This window comes from Alexandromys fortis, unplaced genomic scaffold (genome assembly GCF_014885135.2).
Source record: "Alexandromys fortis isolate MF-2015 unplaced genomic scaffold, M_Fortis_MF-2015_v1.1 scaffold_252, whole genome shotgun sequence".
NCBI classification, from domain to species: domain Eukaryota; kingdom Metazoa; phylum Chordata; class Mammalia; order Rodentia; family Cricetidae; genus Alexandromys; species Alexandromys fortis.
The window spans coordinates 2,171-23,104 of record NW_026068127.1 but is presented as its reverse complement, the minus strand read 5'-3'; the positions used below and the strand labels follow the sequence as shown (position 1 = coordinate 23,104).

Here is a 20,934-nt window from a genome sequence, read left to right as displayed (position 1 = left end):
CTGAAGATTATACTATCTATACTAAATATAATCTCTATGTAACTAGAAGACCTGATTAACCTAAAAATAAACATGACAAACATATAATTCTTAATACCTATCTAACTTGAAGACTAAGAGAATAAACAACTGTGCAATATATGAAGACAATGATCTTCACCTATAAACAATGTCATACATATCAAATGTAAACAATGTTATTACATAAATATCAGAGGTAGAAATGTACATCGTGATATGGTAGATGTATCAATACAATGTAAGCATACTCTTATACAAAAATAGAGGTAAGAACACTCACATTCAATATTCAATATATCAATATACAGGAAACAGTACCAATACAATTTTCTAAAAACAGTAACTCACAAATACCAACCATCCCATCAAACCAGTTAATCCCCTTCTTTTTTTTTTTTTTGAACATACCCCTAATTCCATAAAACATCTCCCCATCCCCTCAACCCCTAACCAACCACTAAAAGATGTCCCTAACTCTGAGGGCAAACTCTGTTGGGAGAGGGGACTTCGTCCTCTAAGATTGCTTCAAGCTGACATGGGGGCGATGTTCTCCTTAGGGGCTCCTGTGAAAGCAAATGATGGTAAAATTCCCAAATTAACCTTTGGCCTAAGAAAATTATAACTAGTCCCTGAGCGCTTTGAGAAGGTCCGGCCAGAGTGTCGTCAAAAAATGTGCACCATTCGAAATTGTCTTGTGCAGTTGGTACCAAAAAAAATTATTAGCACGTAGAAAAGAAAAAAAAAAAAAAAAAAATATATTCAATATATTCATGACGTCATAAAAACCAGGTTGAGTTGATGTTGTGGGGCCCCATCTTCATCCTGGAAACTTCAAAAATTACTGTAGGAAAATTTGTTGCTTGTTATGGGAAATTTAGACACTAACAACAAGGACATATACTGACATATAAAGAAAGACACAGATACGAGGAAAAGCAAAAACAAAAAACAAAAAACATATATACATAAATATATAAAAAATCAATACTTACGGTATGTATATAATGTTAGTTGATCCTTAGTAGGTCGTAACTATTATCCATCCATCAGTAATTAAATATTCAGGGTCCCTTAAAGTCTTTGAAGATCAATATTTTCCTGTGGAGATAAGAAAAGAACCCTGCCCCCAACCTATCTGTATTCCTTACCATCAGTATGCTCGCCAACCTTGTGAAAGAATTGTTATTTATCTTTTCCAAATGGCTTTTCTTCTTCATACCGAACCTTTATTAGTTTTGTCGGTATCCACAATTGTTCCTCACCTGTGGAGATAAGAGCAAAACCCCTTCCCCAACGCAGCACATCTCCTGGTTTCCATTGTGAGGTCAGCACATCCTTGAAATAAACTGGTTGATTTAGTTCAGTAGACTTTTCCATTATCCAATGTCTTTCTGCAGCCGTTGTCCCCTTCTCATTAGCGTTAAGAAAATTCAAGGTTAACAAAGCATTATGTAACCTATTTCTGGGGGTGTTTTCCACCCCTTTCTGTTTATTCAACATATCTTTTATAGTTCGATTTGATCTTTCTATGACTGCTTGACCTGTAGGATTGTATGGTATACCTGTAACATGCTTGATATTGTAATAGTCAAAAAACCGTTTCATTTTCCTAGAGGCATAAGCAGGACCATTGTCCGTCTTTATTTGTGTAGGTATACCCATGATAGCCATGACTTCTAATAAATGAGTGATTACTGAATCAGCTTTTTCTGAACTTAAAGCAGTTGCCCACTGAAAGCCTGAATAAGTGTCAATGGTGTGGTGAACATACTTCAATTTGCCAAATTCTGCAAAGTGGAACACATCCATCTGCCAGATTTCATTCCTATGGGTGCCCTTTGGATTAGCCCCTGCTGGCAGTGGCGTTTGGTTATAGAAAGAGCAAGTAGGGCATTTCTTTACAATCTCCTTAGCCTGTTGCCATGTAATAGAAAACTCTTTCTTCAAACCCTTGCTATTAACATGATGTTTTTTATGAAATTCAGAGGCTTGTAGCACACTACCAATCAATAACTGATCAATGTCTGCATTACCTTGTGCTAGAGGACCTGGCAGACCCGTATGGGATCGGATGTGTGTTATGTACATAGGGCAGAGCCTGTTCCTGATCAAATCTTGAACCTGGATAAACAATGAGGTTAGTTCTGTATCATCAGGTATAAATTCAGCAGTTTCAATATGTAAAATAACTCTTTCTGCGTATTGCGAATCAGTAACTATATTAATAGGTTCTCTAAAATCCCTTAGCACCATAAGAATGGCATATAATTCTGCCTTCTGGACAGAATCATAAGGACTTTGTTCCACCTTACCCAAGTCTTCCGATTTGTAACCTGCCTTCCCTGTTTTATTGGCATCAGTATAGAATGTACGGGCTCCAGTTATTGGAGCATCACGGACGATTCGAGGAAGGATCCATGAAGTTCTCTTTATGAAGTTAAGCCTCTTGCTTTTTGGATAATTGTTATTAATATCTCCCAAAAAACTAGCACAAGCTCTTTGCCATGGTTCATTATCTTCCCATAATTTCTTTAGTTCATCAGCAGTGAAAGGCACTATAATTTCTGCTGGGTCTATGCCTGCTAATTGACGAAGTCTCAGCTTTCCTTTTATAATTAACTCGGCGACTTTTTCCACATAAGTTTTCAGTTTTTTACTTGGTTTATGTGGTAAAAAGATCCATTCCAAGATAATATCATCTCTCTGCATTAAAATTCCTGTAGGAGAAATTTTGGATGGTAATATGACGAGAATACAATCGAGCTCTGGATTCACCCTGTCCACATGTGCCTGTTGTAATTTTTCCTCAATTATTGTCAGTTCCTTTTCTGCTTCAGCTGTTAATTCTCTGGGACTGTTTAAGTCTTTATCACCTTCCAAGGTTTTGTTCAAATGAATTATTAGATCAGGTGTTATCCCAACAGCTGGTCGTAGACTGGAAATGTCTCCTAACAGTCTTTGAAAGTCATTAAGAGTCCGTAGGCGATCTCTCCTAATTTGTGCCTTTTGTGTCTTAATTTTTTGCAAACCTATTTTATAACCTAAATAATTAACAGAATCTCCCTTCTGTATCTTCTCAGGAGCAATTTGCAATCCCCATTTAGGTAAAAGTATCTTTATTTCTTCAAACAGTCTGTTCAAGGTATCCATGTTTGAATCGGATAACAAGATGTCGTCCATGTAGTGGTATATTATAGATTTGGGAAATTTCTTGCGTATTATTTGCAATGGTTGGTTCACAAAATATTGGCACAAGGAGGGGCTATTTAACATACCCTGGGGGAGGACGGCCCAGTGGTACCTCTTGGAAGGTTGAGAATTGTTGTAAGTAGGCACCGTGAAGGCAAATTTTTCTCTATCTTCTTTTTGTAAAGGTATGGTGAAAAAACAATCCTTTAAATCAATAACTATAAGAGGCCATCCTTTTGGTAATAAAGAGGGCAAAGGGATTCCAGATTGCAGAGGACCCATAGGTTGAATAACCTTGTTGATAGCTCTGAGATCTGTCACCATTCTCCATTTACCTGATTTTTTCTTAACCACAAATACAGGAGAATTCCAAGGGCTGGTAGATTCTTCTATATGTCCAGCATCTAATTGCTCTTGTACCAGCTGTTCTAAAGCCTGTAACTTTTCCTCAGCTAGAGGCCATTGCTTTGTCCATATTGGTTTCTCAGTCAACCATTTTAGAGGCAAGGCTGTTGGTATCTCTGAAGGGGCTTCAATTACTTGTTCTTGTATGGCCCGAATGGCCGGTTTTCTCCGTTTGTAATATCTTTTAATATTATTCTCAGAAATATAGGCTCTAGAAGTAGCAGGAATGTTAATTTGGGTATTCCATTGTTGTAATAGGTCACGACCCCATAAATTCATTGCAATATTGGCTACATATGGCCTTAATTTTCCTATTTGTCCCTCAGGCCCTATACATTCAACCCATCTTGTGCTCTGTCTTACTCGAGATAGGGTTCCAATTCCCAGGAGCTGAACATTTACATTCTGAAGAGGCCAATACGGATGCCAAGATTCTGGGGTAATGATACTTACATCAGCACCTGTGTCCAGCAGGCCAGTAATAAAAATGCCATTTACACACACTCTCAGCTTAGGTCTTTGATCATTTATAGAAGTTTGCCAAAACACACGTAACTCATCTTTCTGCTCATTATCGTTTGTAACAGTAGGCATGAGGTTTCCTAATTGTCCTGACGAGGCACGTTCTCTGCAGAAACTGGAAATGACTGAACCATGTTTGCCATGGGGGCCTGTGAGGCCCCCCCTCTCACGTTTCCCGTCTGTATCAGGTTGCCTTGTCTATCTCTTGTAGACCTGCATTCATTCGTCCAATGTCTACCTTTTCCACATCTTCTACATAAACCTGAAGGCTGAGTCCTCCTATTTCTGTTATTTCTAGAAGATGCATTATTATTATTTCTGAAGATCCGTTGTTTACAATTCCTTTTCATATGACCCATTTTGCCACAATTAAAACATTTGGTATTCTGGTGTCTCCTTTTACCATTGGAAATTGCTTCTTCTACCCATGCTTCAGTGCCATAATCAAATGTATCAACATCCAGTGTATGCAAGACCCATTCTTCCAAGGGTGCTGATCTGAACCTTAAAGGCCCCAAAATCTTTTTGCATTCCACATTTGCATTTTCATAAGCCAAAGACTCAATCATTATACGTCTTGCGTCAGGGTCAGGTATCCCTATTTGCACAGCCTTAGTAAGTCTTTGTAAAAAATCACTAAAAGGTTCTCTCAGACCTTGTTTAATTGTGACAAATGATTCCATTCTCTGTCCTGGGTCTTGTACCCTGTCCCAAGCCCTTAAGGCTGCTGTAGTGCATATGGAGAGTGTGTTTTCGTCCAAATTAGCTTGTTCCTGAGGGTCAGAAAAGCGTCCTTCACCTAGAATTTTATCTAGGGAGATGTCACTTCCCTTCGCCTTTTCTTGCTGTTCTAAAAGTCTAGCCTCTTGCCTGAACAAGCATTTCCATTTTAAGTGCGGCCCACTCTCAAGGACTGCAGAGCTCAGCTGGAGCCAGTCCAATGGCGTAGCTCTGCTTGTGGATGCCCAAGACTTTAGCATCTCTTTAACAAAAGAGGAATGCATCCCGAAAGTCATGACAGCCTGTTTAATTTCTTTGAGATCATTCATACGGACATGCTCCCATGTATCTTCCTTAATGACCCTAGGGTTTCTGGAACCAATCACCTTCTCTGTTGTTATTACTGGAAAGGCAGGTAGAGCTGTAGGTAGAGATTTGTGGAAATTGTCCCGGAGGGATTTACCCACAGATGTAGTTAAAATTTGCCTTTCTACCGTTTGTTCTTCTTCATCAGAATTTAGAAATTCCTCAATCTTTTCAATTCTATTCACCATTGCCTTCTGCAATGTCTGTATCTCCTGTCCAGAATTATGTTCCAAAGCCTTCATTGAGGATTCTAAAGTATGAAGTTTGTCCATTAGAGATAAGTTCTCATCTTTGGACATAATTTTTATGGCATAAACCGTGCCTTCTTGTATTGACAATCTTTCCGCCAATCTGTCATAAGCTTTAGACAAAATTCGATTGTCACATTCAACAGTTTTGATTCTCTCAATTAATATTTCAGTCCCTTCAGAAAGTGAGTGTTGAAATTTACGATCCAACTCAGCTGTTCCTTCTTCCATAGTAATGAATTTCTCCTTAATATCAGCCACTAATGTTTCAGTTCCTACAGAAAGGGATTGGAGTTTACGATCCAACTCAGCTGTTCCTTCTTCCATAGTAATGAATTTCTCCTTAATATCAGCCACTAATGTTTCAGTTCCTACAGAAAGGGATTGGAGTTTACGATCCAACTCAGCTGTTCCTTCTTCCATAGTAATGAATTTCTCCTTAATATCAGCCACTAATGTTTCAGTTCCTACAGAAAGGGATTGGAGTTTATGATCCAACTCAGCTGTTCCCTCTTCCATAGTAATGAATTTCTCCTTAATATCAACCTGAACCTTTTCTAAATTTTACTCAGTCAACAGAGTCTTTTTAAACAAAGATCTGTTATCTTCCTGTAGAACTTCAAACTGATTCTTGAGAAGATCATTGTCAAGCTTAATAGTTTTTAGCCATTCAATCTCTGCCTTAAGAATCCTGGATTCGTCTCCAATAGTTTTTAGCCATTCAACTTCTGCCTTAAGAATCCTGGATTCGTCTCTTAAAGACTCCATCATACTTCTGTTGTCAAACCACCTAATACCAAGGAAAACTACTAATCCCAGAAAGATCCATAGATGTGGGGTGCTAGACACCTCTTGTAAGATCTCCCACATGGCACACTCAAAAAGACTGTTAAAGTCCTGAATAGTAATATTCTCAAACATTTTATTTATAAAAGAGAAAAATTTTTTTTTACCTGCAATGACTGGTTCCTGCCAGAGGTGGCGAAAGAGTCCACTTGAGTCCACGTGGAGAGCCGGTCTGAAACTCAAAACCAATATTTATTGTTCTGCCTGAGGAGTTAGAGTGGGCAGATTTGGTCTGATTGAAAGTGACCCCTTCCGCTGTGGCGGTTTGTGTTGTAAAACCGCTAATATTTAAGCTTCCGTGTTCAGCTCCAAACACCAAGGCAGAGTGGGAGGGGCTAACCCCTCTGGCGCTGCGAGCTGGCGAGTGGAACAAAGCACTGGCTGCGGGCAGCTGGGGAGTTGGCCTCGGCAACAGCCCGGGACCTGCTGTGGGCATGGCGGGCTACGGGGCAGGGGCAAATGTGCCCCAACGTTGGACGCCAAAATGATGAGACGGCTTAGATTAATGCAGACAAATTGTAATAAGTATTTGCACAACTTTAATGGAAAACCAGACTCATGAAACCAAGGTTCCCGCTGAGTACAGGAAACAGGAAGGGGCCCACAGCTTCTTTGCACCCAATTTATCAGTAAACATTCGCCGGAGGCAAGCCCGCCCCCAATGGGCGGGCTTATCCCTACAGATCAGGAATGACTTACCTGCAACACACAAAATGCACAACTTGAAATGCCTGGATTGTAACTAAATATCCTCAAGCAAAGATGTACGGGAACAATTAGATGGCGGACACATACAGAGCTAGTCAGGCGGGAAGAATGGATAGTGTCGAGGGGCAGTGAGGTCAGCACACGAATCAAGAGCCCTACTTAGGAGAAGCCGTCCCAGTGGCAGAGCAGGCTAGGACAGAGAACAGGAAATATCTCCAGCCACCTCGAGCTCCTTCCTGCCTTCATTCTAAATTGAGCAGCTCCACGTTAAAGATGAGGGTGCCTTGGGAGGGATGACACCAGGGTGGCCAGTAGCTCAGCTCCATATGCCACATCAGGGGTGCAGGTCAGCTTCGCCCTCTGCCCCAAGCTCATCTAGCAGGGATGGGAGCAGATGGGAAGAGGAGAAAGAGGACCCAGCTTGGTTTAAAAGAAAAAAGTAAGATAACTTTTTGGCATTTTCCCCAGACCATCCTTAGGGTAACTCCAGATCTGAGATTAACTTTATACGTGGCGAACTAAAGTTAGAGTAAGAGCTTAAACATGCAGATTCGACCTCCAAATAGACTCGACTATGGGGCAGGTAACAGCCACAAAGTAGTCTCAGATTCACCCATACATCAAGCATCACTGGTTATCCAGCTAGAGCATGACCCGAATATTTGTGTCTGCTCATAATTGTTCCCGGTCCTCTTCTGAAGCAGCCAAAGAGGAAGGTACAAAGATCCAACAACTAAAGGCCACAGCAAGGTGGCGAAGGCAAAGCTCCAGGAGTGGAGCATCCTACTACTTCCCCCAACAAACCGAGGGAGAACTGGAACCAGAGCTCACCAGCACTGTTAACCCGCTGGAGCTGAGATGTTTAGATTCCAAACAATTCCAGAAATTGGCGTTGACTGGTGAGTACTGATGTGAACGCTCTAGCTGAAGCGCTGTGGTGTACATGCGTTCAAGTGCACAGAGGTCCTAACTTCTTGGACTAGGATAACACTTTGTAGGAAGACATCTGTGCCAGGAAGGGACGAAGCACATTTCCTTGAGTGACTCCTTAGCCAAATATTATCATAGTCTGTGATACCTTCTATTTGTTTCTCCAAATGTCCATTTTTTTTCTCTCCATAGAAGCACTTTTTTCCACATCCATTCTCCTCTTAACTCTGCATACAAATTTTCTAGCTATTCAGAGAGAATGTTCATCTGTATGCTCCTGTATGCATGTAGATAAATCTTCACTACCCTCCTGTTATTTAACCTGTCTACTCTAGGATCATTTGCAGGTTCTCAAACCTGAGACCTCAACTGGCTGAGAAAAAATGCTCTTCTTTTAACAACTAGTAAAGTACACAGACCACAGTGCCTCTCAGGAGCCCTACTACGGAAGATCGTAAGTGTAAGGGCAAAAAACCACCGTGAGCACAGATTTCCCCTTCACAGACATGTGAAGATAAGAGAGGATTGAATAAACCCCAAGATATGCATGTTGACCAGGTCTTTGTTCACTTGACAAGCTGAAGCCATCTGGGAAGAGGGAACTGCAATCGAGACAATGTTCCCACCAGATTAGTCTGTGGGAAAACAGGTGAAGCATTTTCTTGATTGATGGTTGAGGTTGGAGATCACTTCGGGTGGTGCCATCCCTGGTCAAGAGAGCCTGGCTGGTATAAGAAAGCAGGCTGAGCAAGCCATGGGGAATAAGCCAGTAAGCAGCACCCTCCATGGCCTTTGCTTCAGTTCCTGTGTCCAGGTTCCTAACCTACTTTGAGTTTCTGCCCCTGACTTCCTTTGATGATAGACCTTGCTAGGAATGGATAAGCCAAATTAACCATTTCCTCCCCAAATTGTTTTTGGCCTTGGTGTTTTCATCACAGCAGGAGAAACCCTGAGACAATATGGTTCTACTGATGGGTAAGGCAACAGAGGAACAGAGCAAGGGGAATGAATAAGAAATGTGGTTGTTTTCCCACGGAGGGTGCCTGGGAAGCTGAAGCAGCTCAGTAGAAGGCTAAGGTGTACAGCTGATTGCTGACATTTCAGGTTTGACAAAATTCCAGCCTTTGAACCCAGGACTTGGATTATTGAAATGGAAGGCAGGTATATTTGCTTTCTATTTACAAATAACAGATTACTTAAAACAACACCTATCTCTTGGATCTGGCAATCAGGATTTCACAATAGGTTAGGCAAATATGTCAGCCAGCTGGCCTCTCTGCTGGCGGTTCTTATCTGAATCAGTTGTTTCCAAATAGATTCCAAGCACTGGTAGAATTGAGTTCCCTTCTATTGCACCAGGTTCTTGTGACTTTGATGACTGACAACTTGGGCCACTTGCCATCCTCAAGGCTGGCTGCCATTTCTTCCTTTGTGAGACTCCCTCCCTGAACCCCCCCTTCTGCCCCTCAAAGCCCTTCAAAGCAGATTCTTTTTAAGGAAAAAAGTAAAATCACATTTCCTTTTTGTCTGTGTATGTGAATGTGTAGGGGCTGTGTGGAATTTGTTCATTATGTCCTCCTTCATTTCTTTGAACATAAAATTACTGAATTCTTGGTCTTCAATTGCACTGAATTCATGCTCATTCAGAGTCACTGGCAATTTTCAGAGGAGCCATGTTCTTAGTTTTTCATGATGTATTGGTGCTTACAGGTCTCAGGTTAGGTGGCTGTTGACTTTAAAGGGGATGCAGTTTGTTGGCTGACTTTATAAAAAAAGAAAAAAAAAAACAAGCTGGAGTCCTATGAAAGCTCCTTTAAAGACTCTTCTATGCTGAGTACTGAGCAATTCAGAGTCAAAGTCACGTTTCCCATATCGTGGATTGAATGAGAAATGTCCCCCAGAGGCCCGTGGGTTTAGACACTTGCTCCCCAGTTAGTGGTGCTGTCTGCGGGAGGTTATAAAAACTGTAGGAGGTACGGTCTTGTTAAAGGAAGCACATCACTGAGGAAAGGCTTCATGGGTTTAGAGCCTCATCCTGCTCTCCTCTCTCTGTTCCTCACCCACTATTACGGATTCTATTCTCTGGAACATTAAGCAAAAATAAAGCCTTTCTTTCTAAAGTTACTTTTGATCATGGTATTTTATCACCACACCGGAAAGTAACGAACACACACCCACTCGAGTAGCATCCTGTTGGTCAGGCCTTCGGGTATGGTTGCAGGACACTTACTGTGAGTATTCAGAGTCTGACCAAAAGGTCTCAGCTGCCAAGCTCCCGCGCAGCAGGAATCCCAAGGATGTCCTGAAAGTGTTGAGCATCCAATGCTGGTCATTTCCTTCTGCCACCACTGCTGTTGTCTTTGTTCATCTCTTTCCCCCACCTCTCTAAACCGTTGACTACTGAACATACAGGTCAGACATTCAAACGGCCCGCCCGTGACCCTCTACCAGTCTCCTGTCAGCCTTCTCTCTCACAGGAACTGGGAAGCTCTCCAAGCCAAACCCTTCTGGATGGATTCTGGGCTCTCTCTCCTTCTTTGTAAAATTCTGTTTTATGTAGTTGACAAAGGAATCACGCACCTCTTCTGATAGTCATCACTTGGCTTTCCCTTCTTCGTTCCTTGGAGAGTCCATCAGGGCATAACTCGGTGCTGTTCACCATCTTCTAAGTCCCCTACTCTTGTTTCTCTAAATTTGCAGCCATGTCCCCATTTCCAGTTCTCATTTTAGCAAGTTCTGTCTTCTTACTTTTCTTAGTCAATCTAAGTAGAGTGTCATCAGTTACATCCATCTCAAATAAAGAGCTTTTGATCTGGAAATATTATTTTTTCCACTTAAATGTATACTAACATAAAATATTATGGTGGTTGGTTCATAATTTTATTTTTAACTGCTTCTTTTTTGTTTCCCTTATGAGAATATGAATTACTCTTTGGTCTTACAATAGCTGCTCAAATGAAACAAAGAAGTCAATTTAAAGAGAGATTTAAAAGAAATACACAAATCCCAAATGGAAAGGAGGCTTGGGATGATGGCAAGTGTGCAGTCACAGCTTATCCAGTGTGCACATCACCCTTCCCCTAAATGCATGAGCTCTCCCTTGCCTGCCATCGTTGACTTGTTTAATTTTTTTAAAACAAGTTTTTACGGTGAATTTTTATTATCTCAGTTATTTTTAGAATTCAAAGTTCTCCATTCTGAGTTCTGATTCTTTTCATCTTGAGCCAGCAAATAAATGCCCAGTATTATGAGAAATAACTGATTCTTTTTTTTAACATGTCTTCCCTCCATGAATTAACTAGATTTCCACGTTTTGCTTTGATTTTAAGTTGCACTTCCTTTGCTCCATAAAACTGTATGTACAGGAATTATAATTGAACCATTCAGACATGTAAGAAATTATTTACAAAGTTAGAAAGACACTGGGTCGTTGAGTCCCTTTCCAGCTTTACTAGTGCATGATTTTGCCAAAAATGCATCACTCATTTGGCTTAGTTTAGATGTCAGTGAAATAAATTGTCATTTGTAGGAGATTTCACATTGTGGCATGATAATCCCAGGACACTACAGAGAAGCTTCAGGAACTGCACAAACTCTTTGTGTGCATATTGTTTATAAATATAAGTTAAATATCCTGAACGTGAAAACACAAATCACAGACTGGGAGAATATATTCAAATCAAATGTAGGCTAAACAACTTGTTTCCATATCATAATATTTTCCCCAAAATGAGAACAATACATTTGTGTGTGTGTCTTTGCAAACAAACATATTTATATATTGTACTACTCTGACTTTGTCAACTGGATACAAAATAGAATTAAAAAGTACATTATATTTATTTTTTATATGTATAAATTGTATATATATAGTTATGTATATTTACATACATATATATGTTACAAGCTGTGATCTGGGTAAACCTGTCAATTGCTGTCTCCCAGTGGGAAGGTTAAGAATTCAGGAATTGTTTAGTCCGTAAAACTGGATGTCTCGGTAGTTCCAATTTGGTGTTGGCATGCCAGAGGGTGCTGAGAGAGCTGCTGGGCTTCAGTCTACATTGGAATCATGAAGCAATGGGTTCTAATAAGAGTGAAAAACGCCTTAGCAACAGGCTAGAAGAACTTGTTAGCAAGAGCAAGGGTAAGCAAAGGAAAAGCAGAAGTTTCCTTCTTCCCTGCGAAGGTTAGCTCAGATTTAGGGTGACTAACTAATTCTCCCTACCTCATATAATCTGGTCAAGAAAAGACCTCATCAGTATGCCCAGTTGCCATCTCATGTAGGCGCCTGGGATGCTCTTTGTCCTCCTGCCCCTTGTTTCGAATGCAAACCTGAGGATCAGAATCTCTGTATTTGGTTGCATTGTGAAATGACTGAGAATGTAAGCCACACATGGAAGAGCAATGAGGTAGAAGCTAGGGTTCTAGAAACTATGGACTAGTACAGTAAGTCACCCCCACTCAGGATCCATGGAGGACTGGTTCCTGGAAACCCATAGGCACCTCCATCTCTAGGTTCTGATGTCTCTATATAGAGTAATGTAGAATTTGTATAGAATCCATGTACACAGTCTATGCTTTTTAGATCATCCCCACCCAGATTGCTTATAACCCTTAATGCAAGGCAAGTCTCCTTAAATAATTGTTATACTGTACTGTTCAGAAAGTAATAAAAGGAAAAATATGTGTACATAGCTAATGCAACTTTTCTGAATACTTTCCTATATTTGGAAATGTATGTCTGGATATCTTGAACACAAAAATAAAGGCCTGGGTTGCAATGTTGTTGTCTTAAAATTAAGCAATCCAGAGATGTGAGTGGTTCTAAGGGAGCAGTTTGTAGGTGCAAAGACTCCAAGAAAGGAACTACTTGGTATCTAGACTATGGCAAGGTAAGTGGAGGAAGAGGAGCAGAGTTAGGCAGGGACAGATGGGGAGTTGGGTGATATAAGTTCTGGCTGTTCATAAGGACTTTAAGTTATTTTATCATTTTATCCATTACAATATGATCTTCTATCCTTTCTATGCTGGTCTCAAATACTTAGGCTCAAATAACCTGGCTTATATATACCCTAATAGAATCTCTTTATATGACCCCCATCTACCTCAGCCCCAGTTACTAGGCAGCAACATCCTCCCCAGCCCCCACAACAATCCCCCCACCACAGCAGCCACCACAGAAGCCACAAACCCCAATCACACCTAGAAGAAGAGCTGAGTATCTGAGCTCCCAAGTTGGATAACCCCTAGACCCCAGGGGTACATCCTATGCCCCACCACTGAATCACAATTAATAAAAACTCAGAGAGAGAAATTGGAATTCAGCCTGAAGATCTGAAAAGCAAAGCAGCCAGCCACTGGCTCTTACCTCAACCTCAGTCCAAAAATGTCGATCCTGGCCTGGAGAGATGGCTCAGTGGTTAAGAGCATTGCCTGCTCTTCCAGAGGTCCTGAGTTCAATTCTCAGCAACCACATGGTGGCTCACAACCATCTATGAGGAGATCTGGCTCCCTCCTCTGGCATGCGGGCATACATGGAATGTTGCATACATAATAACTAAATAAATCTTTAAGAAAAAAAATAAAGAAAAAAATAAACAAAAATGGCGATCCTGCCTTCAGAAATTTCAGAATGAGACTGTGTCTGAGAGCTGTCTCCTCCTGTTTTATAGTTCTCTCTAGGGCAGGGATTAAAGTTGTGCACCACTGGGATTAAACACATGCACCACCCAGTTTCTATGGCAAACTAATGTGGCTGCTGGGATTAAAAGTGTGTGTTACCTAACTGCCTGGTTTCTAAGGCTGACCAGTGGGGTTCTTTTACTCTTTGATCTTCAGGAAAGCTTTTATTATTAAAATACAAACGAAATGCCACTACACACCCCCATCTGCCACAATCCAAGTGACCAGGCAGTAGCATCCTCCTCAACCCAACCATTTCCCACTGCATCAGCTACCAGCAGAGCCACAGGCCCCACCTGCTCCTGGAAAAATAGAGACCCCCAGAGGCACAGGCTCCACCCGCACCAATTGGAGGAAGAGCTGGGTAGACAGCAGTGTAAGAATATATTCAATGGACTGGAGAGATTGCTCAGTGGTTAAGAGCACTGGCTGCTCTTCCAGAGGTCCTGAGTTCAAATCCCAGCACCCACATGGTGACTCACAACCATCTGCAATAGGATCTGATGCCCTCTTCTGGCATGTAGGTATACATGCAAAGTACTCAAACATAAAAAAATAAATAAATAATTAACAAAAGAATATATTCAACAACAAAAAAAGCCATACGGCAGCACCAGAAACTAGTGGTTCTATGACAGCAAGAACTGCTGCCTCTGAAGGAGTATTTACAAGAACAAGTTTGAGCTGACCCAGCCAGGTGAGCAGCTGATGGCCTAGCATGCTGAGACCTCTCATGGCTCATCTGTCCTTGTAACATTTTCCCCACCACAGCCACAGTGTCAGATTTAACCTTCCTCCCTCTGGCAGAGCTATCGCAGGGAACTGAATGTGTCAGGGCAACTTCTGGCAACCCTCCTGCTACGTAGTTGTTCTAACCCATCGCAAGCAAAGGTTTACACACCTGGCTCAAGAGATACAGGGATTGGCGCCTGTATCTCCCCAGTGTGAAGCTGTTCTAAGCGCCGCCCACTAGAGTTGTGGACGTGTAGGATCACAGGTGAACTGTAATGCGCAGGACTCTGTTGTCCCAGAGACACGCGTCTCACTCTCCCACTTCCCTTCCCTTGCTCTGGTTAGCAGTTTGTTCCTGGATCTTTCCAGTCTCTCCAGAAACGTTTATCCTTTCTCTACTGTGTTAGATCTGTTAAGGACTGAGAGTACAAAGGTAATTTATCTGTAAGACATCGTACCAGGGTCAGAGATATGGCTCTTACTATTCTTACAGAGAACACAAGTTCAGTTCCCAGCGCCATGTTAGTGTCTCACAATCACTGGGTCTTCAGCCTTGGGGATGCAACACCCTCTTCTGACATCCGGCACCTGCACTCACCTTTGTACACACCCACACATGTAATTCAAATTCTTTTTAAAAAAGACATTGTGGTCTGGTATGTGGCCAGTGAGCTTGAGGCCAGCCTGGTTTATATAGCAAGTCCCAGGCCAACCAGGGCTACACGTATCAAAAAAGAAAAAAAGTAGAAGAGAAAGAAAGAGAAAGAAAATCTCAGCATTTAGGAGGATGGCCAGTTGGAGGTCATCTTAGGCACATGATGATATAATAACGATAATAATAGGTTCATAATTATATAACAGTAACGATGATATAGTATTCTGTCTTCATAGGTAAAGAGCTTTGTACTAAGAAATGCGGGAACAAAGTGAGTGATTAATGTTACCGAGTAGAGCTCTCAGAATCGAATGGCCATGGACAGCCCAGGCCATGGGGAAGTATGTCCTAGGTAGCAAACCCCTGTGTGGGTGCAAGTGTTGTCCTTATCAACAGCATCCCAGGCTGAGGAAGAAACAAAGTATCCCGGAGTTGCGTGAGGGACCAGAGCACCTTCACTCTTCTCCTGCTCTGGGAAAGCCTGATGGGTTGGACTGGTCCCTTCCCAGGTGATAGTGAAGAACCTGTCTTCAGGGACCAGGGTGGTGCTCAAGTCCCACTATGGCTATGAGGTAGAAGAGGTGAAGATCCTGGGGAAGGAACGGTACTTGGTGGCTCACACATCGGACACGCTGCTGCTCAGAGACTTGAACACCAATGGTCTCAGTGAGGTAGGAACCGAGAGAGGAAGGGTGGGTAATGGGATGTCTTGGCTTGCTAATTCTGAAGATGCGGGCCCTAAGAAGTAAGATTCCCCATAGGATACCATTCTGATATTATTTCCTGGAATATAAACTTCCACAGTCAGACTGGTTTCTCTTGGAAATACGAGGATCAGGGCAAGAGTCTGATACAGCGCACCTTTTGTGTAACGTCAAAGCCTCCCTGAATACCATCTCTCTTCCTTGCCACTGACATCCTCCAGCCTTGTCTTGGGTGATTGTCTACATTGTCTATGATGTTTTCTCCTCACTTTGCAGATAGCCTGGCAGGGATCTGGTGGCAATGAGAAATATTTCTTTGAAAATGAGAATGTGAGTAGCCGCGATTCCCTGCCCCCATTTCAGTAAGCAGGAGCTTCTAGTCAGAGGGGCGAGAGGCGAGGGATGGGGGAAAGGGTGGGGATGAAACAGGAAAAGACAGGGAGAGGTCACCCTGAACTACAGTGCCCCTTCCCCCACGTCTCTCCACACCTCCTCCATTCTTTCCCAGGAGTGCATGATCTTCAGTGCTGGAGAGCTTACCCTGGTGGAATATGGGAGTAATGACTCCTTGGGTTCTGTACGCACTGAATTCATGAACCCTCACCTCATCAGGTAACTGAACCATCGAAATCCAGAAGGATTCCTTTGGGACTTCTAAAGTATGTGTCTCCAGATCAGGCTAAAAATATTATCCCATGTGCTATTTCAGAACCCTCAAGAAGACCCTAGCTAAGCCCATTTTACCTTACCTTGTTGTTTCATGTTTCAGCGTCCGTATCAATGAGAGGTGCCAGCGAGGAATGGAAGATAATAAGAAACTGGCTTATCTTGTTGATATTAAGACTATTGCTATAGGTAAGATGCTCTTATAACTTTAATACTGACACCGATACCTGTATTGCACTTGTGTATCATGAGCATATTCAGTGATCAACCTGAAAGGCACTAGGTAAGTATGTAACCTCATTTTTACAGCGTTAGAGGAAATGTTGAAGTCCCTGTGGGTATGTCTTTATGAAGTGTCTGGCTATGGATACATTCATGCTCAGGCTTGTCAGAAGGTCTGTCCATAGAATTACCATGTTCTCTCGTCATATATCTTAGGGTCAGCAAGTTGTGAACAGTAGAGAAGAATTATCAGCAAATTTAGGGATTTTCCTGTTTAGACATCATCAAATCCTAGACTCTTTAGAACTGGAAGGACTGTATTTTTTGTATTTATGTTATTAGTAACCCTTATTATTAGTAACTAGTAACAATAGAAATGTAATTTGCATTTCACAAGTGTTTCATTTATAAATCTCCACTTTATGGTTTCTGTCACCAAATGTTTCAGGCATGGAAGAAAGAACTAAGACTAGCTTAGGATCGTGCAGAAGGTGTAGAGGCGAGCATGCCACATAGTATGTCTGTAAGGATGGGACTGGCGTCAGCTACCCTGTCCGTACTTACTGCTCTGTGAGCTTACATAAGTTACTTCATCTTTCTTAGTGTCTTAACCCACACAGTGAACGAAGACAGCACCTATGTCAGATGGAAGCACTCAGAGCCTTCCCTGCCACATAATCGTTAATAAAGTCCAGCTGCTGAGAGTCATGACCTATTGTTAATACTTGCTCGTCCGTGCCTAGTGCTGTTAAGTCAGAACTTTTTGTTGCATTTACATTTAGTTTTTTACCTCATCTCTTACTCATGAGCATTTAGAGAGTGGCTTTTTGTTTTGGGTTCTTTTTTTCATTGTTTGGTTTGGTTTTATTTTATTTGAGACAGGGTTTCTCTGTGTAACCCAGGCTGACTTGGAACTCACTCTGTAGCCCAGGCTGACCTCAAAATCAGAGAGATCCACCTGCCTCTGCCTCCCACGTGCTGGGACAAAAGGTATGTGCTGCCACAGCCTGCTGAGTATTAATTTTTTAAAGGTTTATTTTAGTTGAATGGATATTTTGCCTGCATGTATGGCTGTGCGCCATGTGCATGCCTTATGCCTTTGGAGGCCAAAAGAGGACAGTGGGATCCCTGGAACTTGGTGGGTGTGAGCTGCCATGTGGGTGCTGGGGATTGAACCTGGGTCCTCTGGAAGAACAGTCAGTACTTTCAAACTCTGAGCCATTTCTTCAACCCCTAGTTGTTTGGGGGGTTTGTTGTTTGGTGTGGTTTTAATCACATTACTGCTACTTGCTGAGATCCATGCTTAGAGCAGAATTGCTGAATCATAGGAGCAGCTGTGCCTTCAGCCTGACTAAGTGTCTCCCATTGCTCTCCAAAGAGGACGATCAATGTGCGTTCCTCTCCCAGTCAGAGTTCCTATTCTTCCACATCCTCTCCAGGACTTGAAATGCATGGTGTGGGTGCAATGCTGTTTCACTTCCTTATTGTTCACTTGGATTTCTCTTCTGTGACTTCCAGTTTCTCATCCTTTATGCATTGTGAAAGTCAAGTGGCCTCTTTGTTAGAGATGTGAAATTCTGTATCTAACCTCTGATGGTTATTTTCATTGTAGTTTTTTTTTCTCAGTATGTGTGTGGCTTGAGTTTTCTCTCTTTTAGGTATCTTTAGTATTGAGACATTTAAAATTTTATTGTAGTTATTTATGTAATGGAACCGGTTGGGGGAAGCATTATGCCATGGCACTCAAGTAGAAGTCAAAAGACAACCTGAGAAGCCGGGCAGTGGTGACACACACCTTTAATCCCAGCACTCAGGAGGCAGAGGCAGGTGGATCTCTGTGAATTCAAGACCAGCCTGGTCTACAGAGCAAGTTCCAAAGGTACACAGAGAGACTCTGTCTTTAAAAAAAAAAAGACACTCTGAGGCGGTAGATCCCTCCTTTCCACTGTGTGGGTCTAGAGGATCAGACTCAGGCCCCGTAGCACACACCTTTAAATATTAATTGAAGGGCCAATGGGATGACTCAGCCTCTAAAGATACTGGTCCAAGCCTGATGACTCAGCTTTAGTCCCTCAGGAGAAGACCAACTTCTGCAAGTTGTCTTCTGACTTCCACATGTGCTCCTTGCAAAATAGAAACAAAGAACTAAAAATGTAATGAACAAATTCTTAGTTTAAAAAATTGAGTCTAGGGATATAGTCGAGTGGCGGAGTGCAGGGGAGCCCTGTGTTCAATCACCAGTGCTGCCAAAATAATAGTAATAGTAATTGCTGGTTTTTGAGGTCTCATTTAAAAACTTTTCCCCATATTCCCTCCTATATTTTAACATTCTTAAGTTTTGCTTTCCATCTGGAATTTATTTTTGTATGTGATGTGGGTAGGGTTTTAACTTTATTTTTTCCATCTGAAAGCCCACTAATTTGTTATACCATCCCTGTCATAAGTCAAGCTTTCGTATACATATGGGCCTCTTCTTAAGATAGTTTCCTATTTCATGAATATTACATTTCACGTCTGAGCTCAGAAACGCAGGTATCTGCACTGGGAATGATATGTAGGCCAGGAGGCCTAATTCTCGTGGCGGTGATAACTCAGACCTCAGACCCGTCCATTCGCTCGCGCCATGAATTTTACATATTTTTCAATATATGTAAAGTGATAGTCGGTTCTCTGAGTCACCGGTTCCTATTTAATGTAATGAAAATTATAGACATTTCTCAGGAAAAATGCATAAATATCAAATTTTATATATAATTTCAGGGTCCCTATGTGGTCCTGGAGGCTCTAACAGACTTGGTTTGGTTTGGCTTTGGTTGCTGTGTTGTTTTTCAGTGTTTGAAGGCAGGGTCTCACGTTGCCCTGACTGGCTTTGAATTTCTGGTCCTCTTGTCTCAGACCCCTGGATACTGGGATTATAGATATGAGTCACCATGTCTACTGTCATAATTTCTGTCTCCAGGTTATCAGTCTGTGTGCCGGCTGGTCCCATTGGTTATCCTCCTGCCTCAGCCTTTTTGCCTTGTGCTTGAGCTCTGGGTGTGAGCCACTGAGCTTCACTGAGTGAGCTCTCCTCAGGGCTTCCTTCTTTGTCTCCTCACTTGTGCATCCACTGCTCTGGTGACTCCGCGCAGCCAGGGTGACATCACCAGGTCATTTCTCTCCTCAGCTCTCTCTGGTACTCAGTAACAAGGTCACCCTCTTTCACTGTCTTTTCAAGACAGGGTCAAACGAGGCAGCTGGAGCTGGCCTACATAGAAGGGCCTGGCCTCAAACCCCCACTCTTTCTGAGGGCTGGGTTATATATAGCAGTGTACCACCATTTCTCCATGAGATCTTCTATCTAGTTGCCTATAAAGCCAAGTAAAACATTTATAATTCTAGACAAGTTTATTGACAGTATTTCTCTGTGTAGCCTTAGCTGTTCCTGACTGTCCTTGAACTCTCTCAGTAAACCAGGCTGGCCTCAAACTCAACAGAGATCCACCTGCCTCTGCCTCCTGTGTGTTGGGATTAAAGGTGTGTGCCACCACACTTGGCGAGACCCAGTTTTTTAAGCATCTTAGAAAAATCGTGCAATGTTGGTCATTTGTGGTCCCCACTGATACCTCTGGACTGATAAAATGTTCCTAAATCCCAACATGATTATAAAGCCAGCATTCTAGAGACCAACTGCAGCCCTCTACATGGCGGGGTTCGCTCTTCTTACCCTGTCTTCTTTGCAGTGGATCTTATTGGCGGCTACAGCATTGGTACTATCAGTCACGAGAGCCATGTGGATTGGCTGGAACTTAATGAGACTGGGCACAAGCTTCTCTTCAGGGATCAGAAACTTCGTGTGAGAGGGGTTACTAGGGTTTTGGGCCTGGGCTGGTCCACAAGTTGTTACCAGGGATTGTGGGGGCAATGAAGGACATAAGTTCTTGGTCCCATATTGCTGGGAGCCGATTTGAATGGCTGCCATTACAAGATGGCATTTGGCCCCAGCCTCGCTTGATACAATAATAAAGGTTGCAGTTCTTCCACCAGAAAACAGGATAAGTTGTTGCGATCTAGCTGCCCACACTTCCCCTGACAGGCAGGGGAACTTCCTTGTGGTCTGTAATTGACAGGGATGTTCCCCTGCTTTCTTTCCTGCCGGTGGGTCTCCAGAAAAGCAGTTAAAGTATCAAAGTATCAAAGGTTGCTAGGCAGACTCCCTATATAAGCAGCTACAGCTCAGAGCTCTGGGCCCCTTGCTTTCTGCTCTCCCTTCAACCAAGAGGCTCCAATAAAGCGTGATTTGAGAAGAATCCTCGTCTGGTGGCTGTTCCTTCCTGCT

The 20,934-nt window shown here is 42.3% G+C and overlaps 1 protein-coding gene across 1 annotated transcript; it reads left to right on the top strand.

Annotated features, from left to right (window-relative positions):
* The first annotated feature begins 15,219 nt into the window (after positions 1-15,219).
* Positions 15,220-20,542, top strand: LOC126490716 (intraflagellar transport protein 172 homolog). Its single transcript, XM_050125853.1, has 5 exons — positions 15,220-15,695; positions 16,005-16,058; positions 16,237-16,340; positions 16,498-16,583; positions 20,339-20,542. The coding sequence occupies exons 3-5, from the start codon at positions 16,243-16,245 to the stop codon at positions 20,521-20,523; spliced, it is 369 nt and encodes a 122-aa protein (XP_049981810.1). The 5' UTR covers positions 15,220-15,695; positions 16,005-16,058; positions 16,237-16,242; the 3' UTR covers positions 20,524-20,542.
* The last annotated feature ends 392 nt before the right edge of the window (positions 20,543-20,934 follow it).

Excerpts from the sequence above, each read along its gene's own strand:
- LOC126490716 (XM_050125853.1), top strand. The coding sequence starts at position 16,243 with ATGATCTTCAGTGCTGGAGAGCTTACCCTGGTGGAATATGGGAGTAAT. Across the intron at positions 16,341-16,497 it reads ATGAACCCTCACCTCATCAG|CGTCCGTATCAATGAGAGGT; the intron begins GTAACTGAACCA and ends TTCATGTTTCAG. Across the intron at positions 16,584-20,338 it reads TATTAAGACTATTGCTATAG|TGGATCTTATTGGCGGCTAC; the intron begins GTAAGATGCTCT and ends TCTTCTTTGCAG.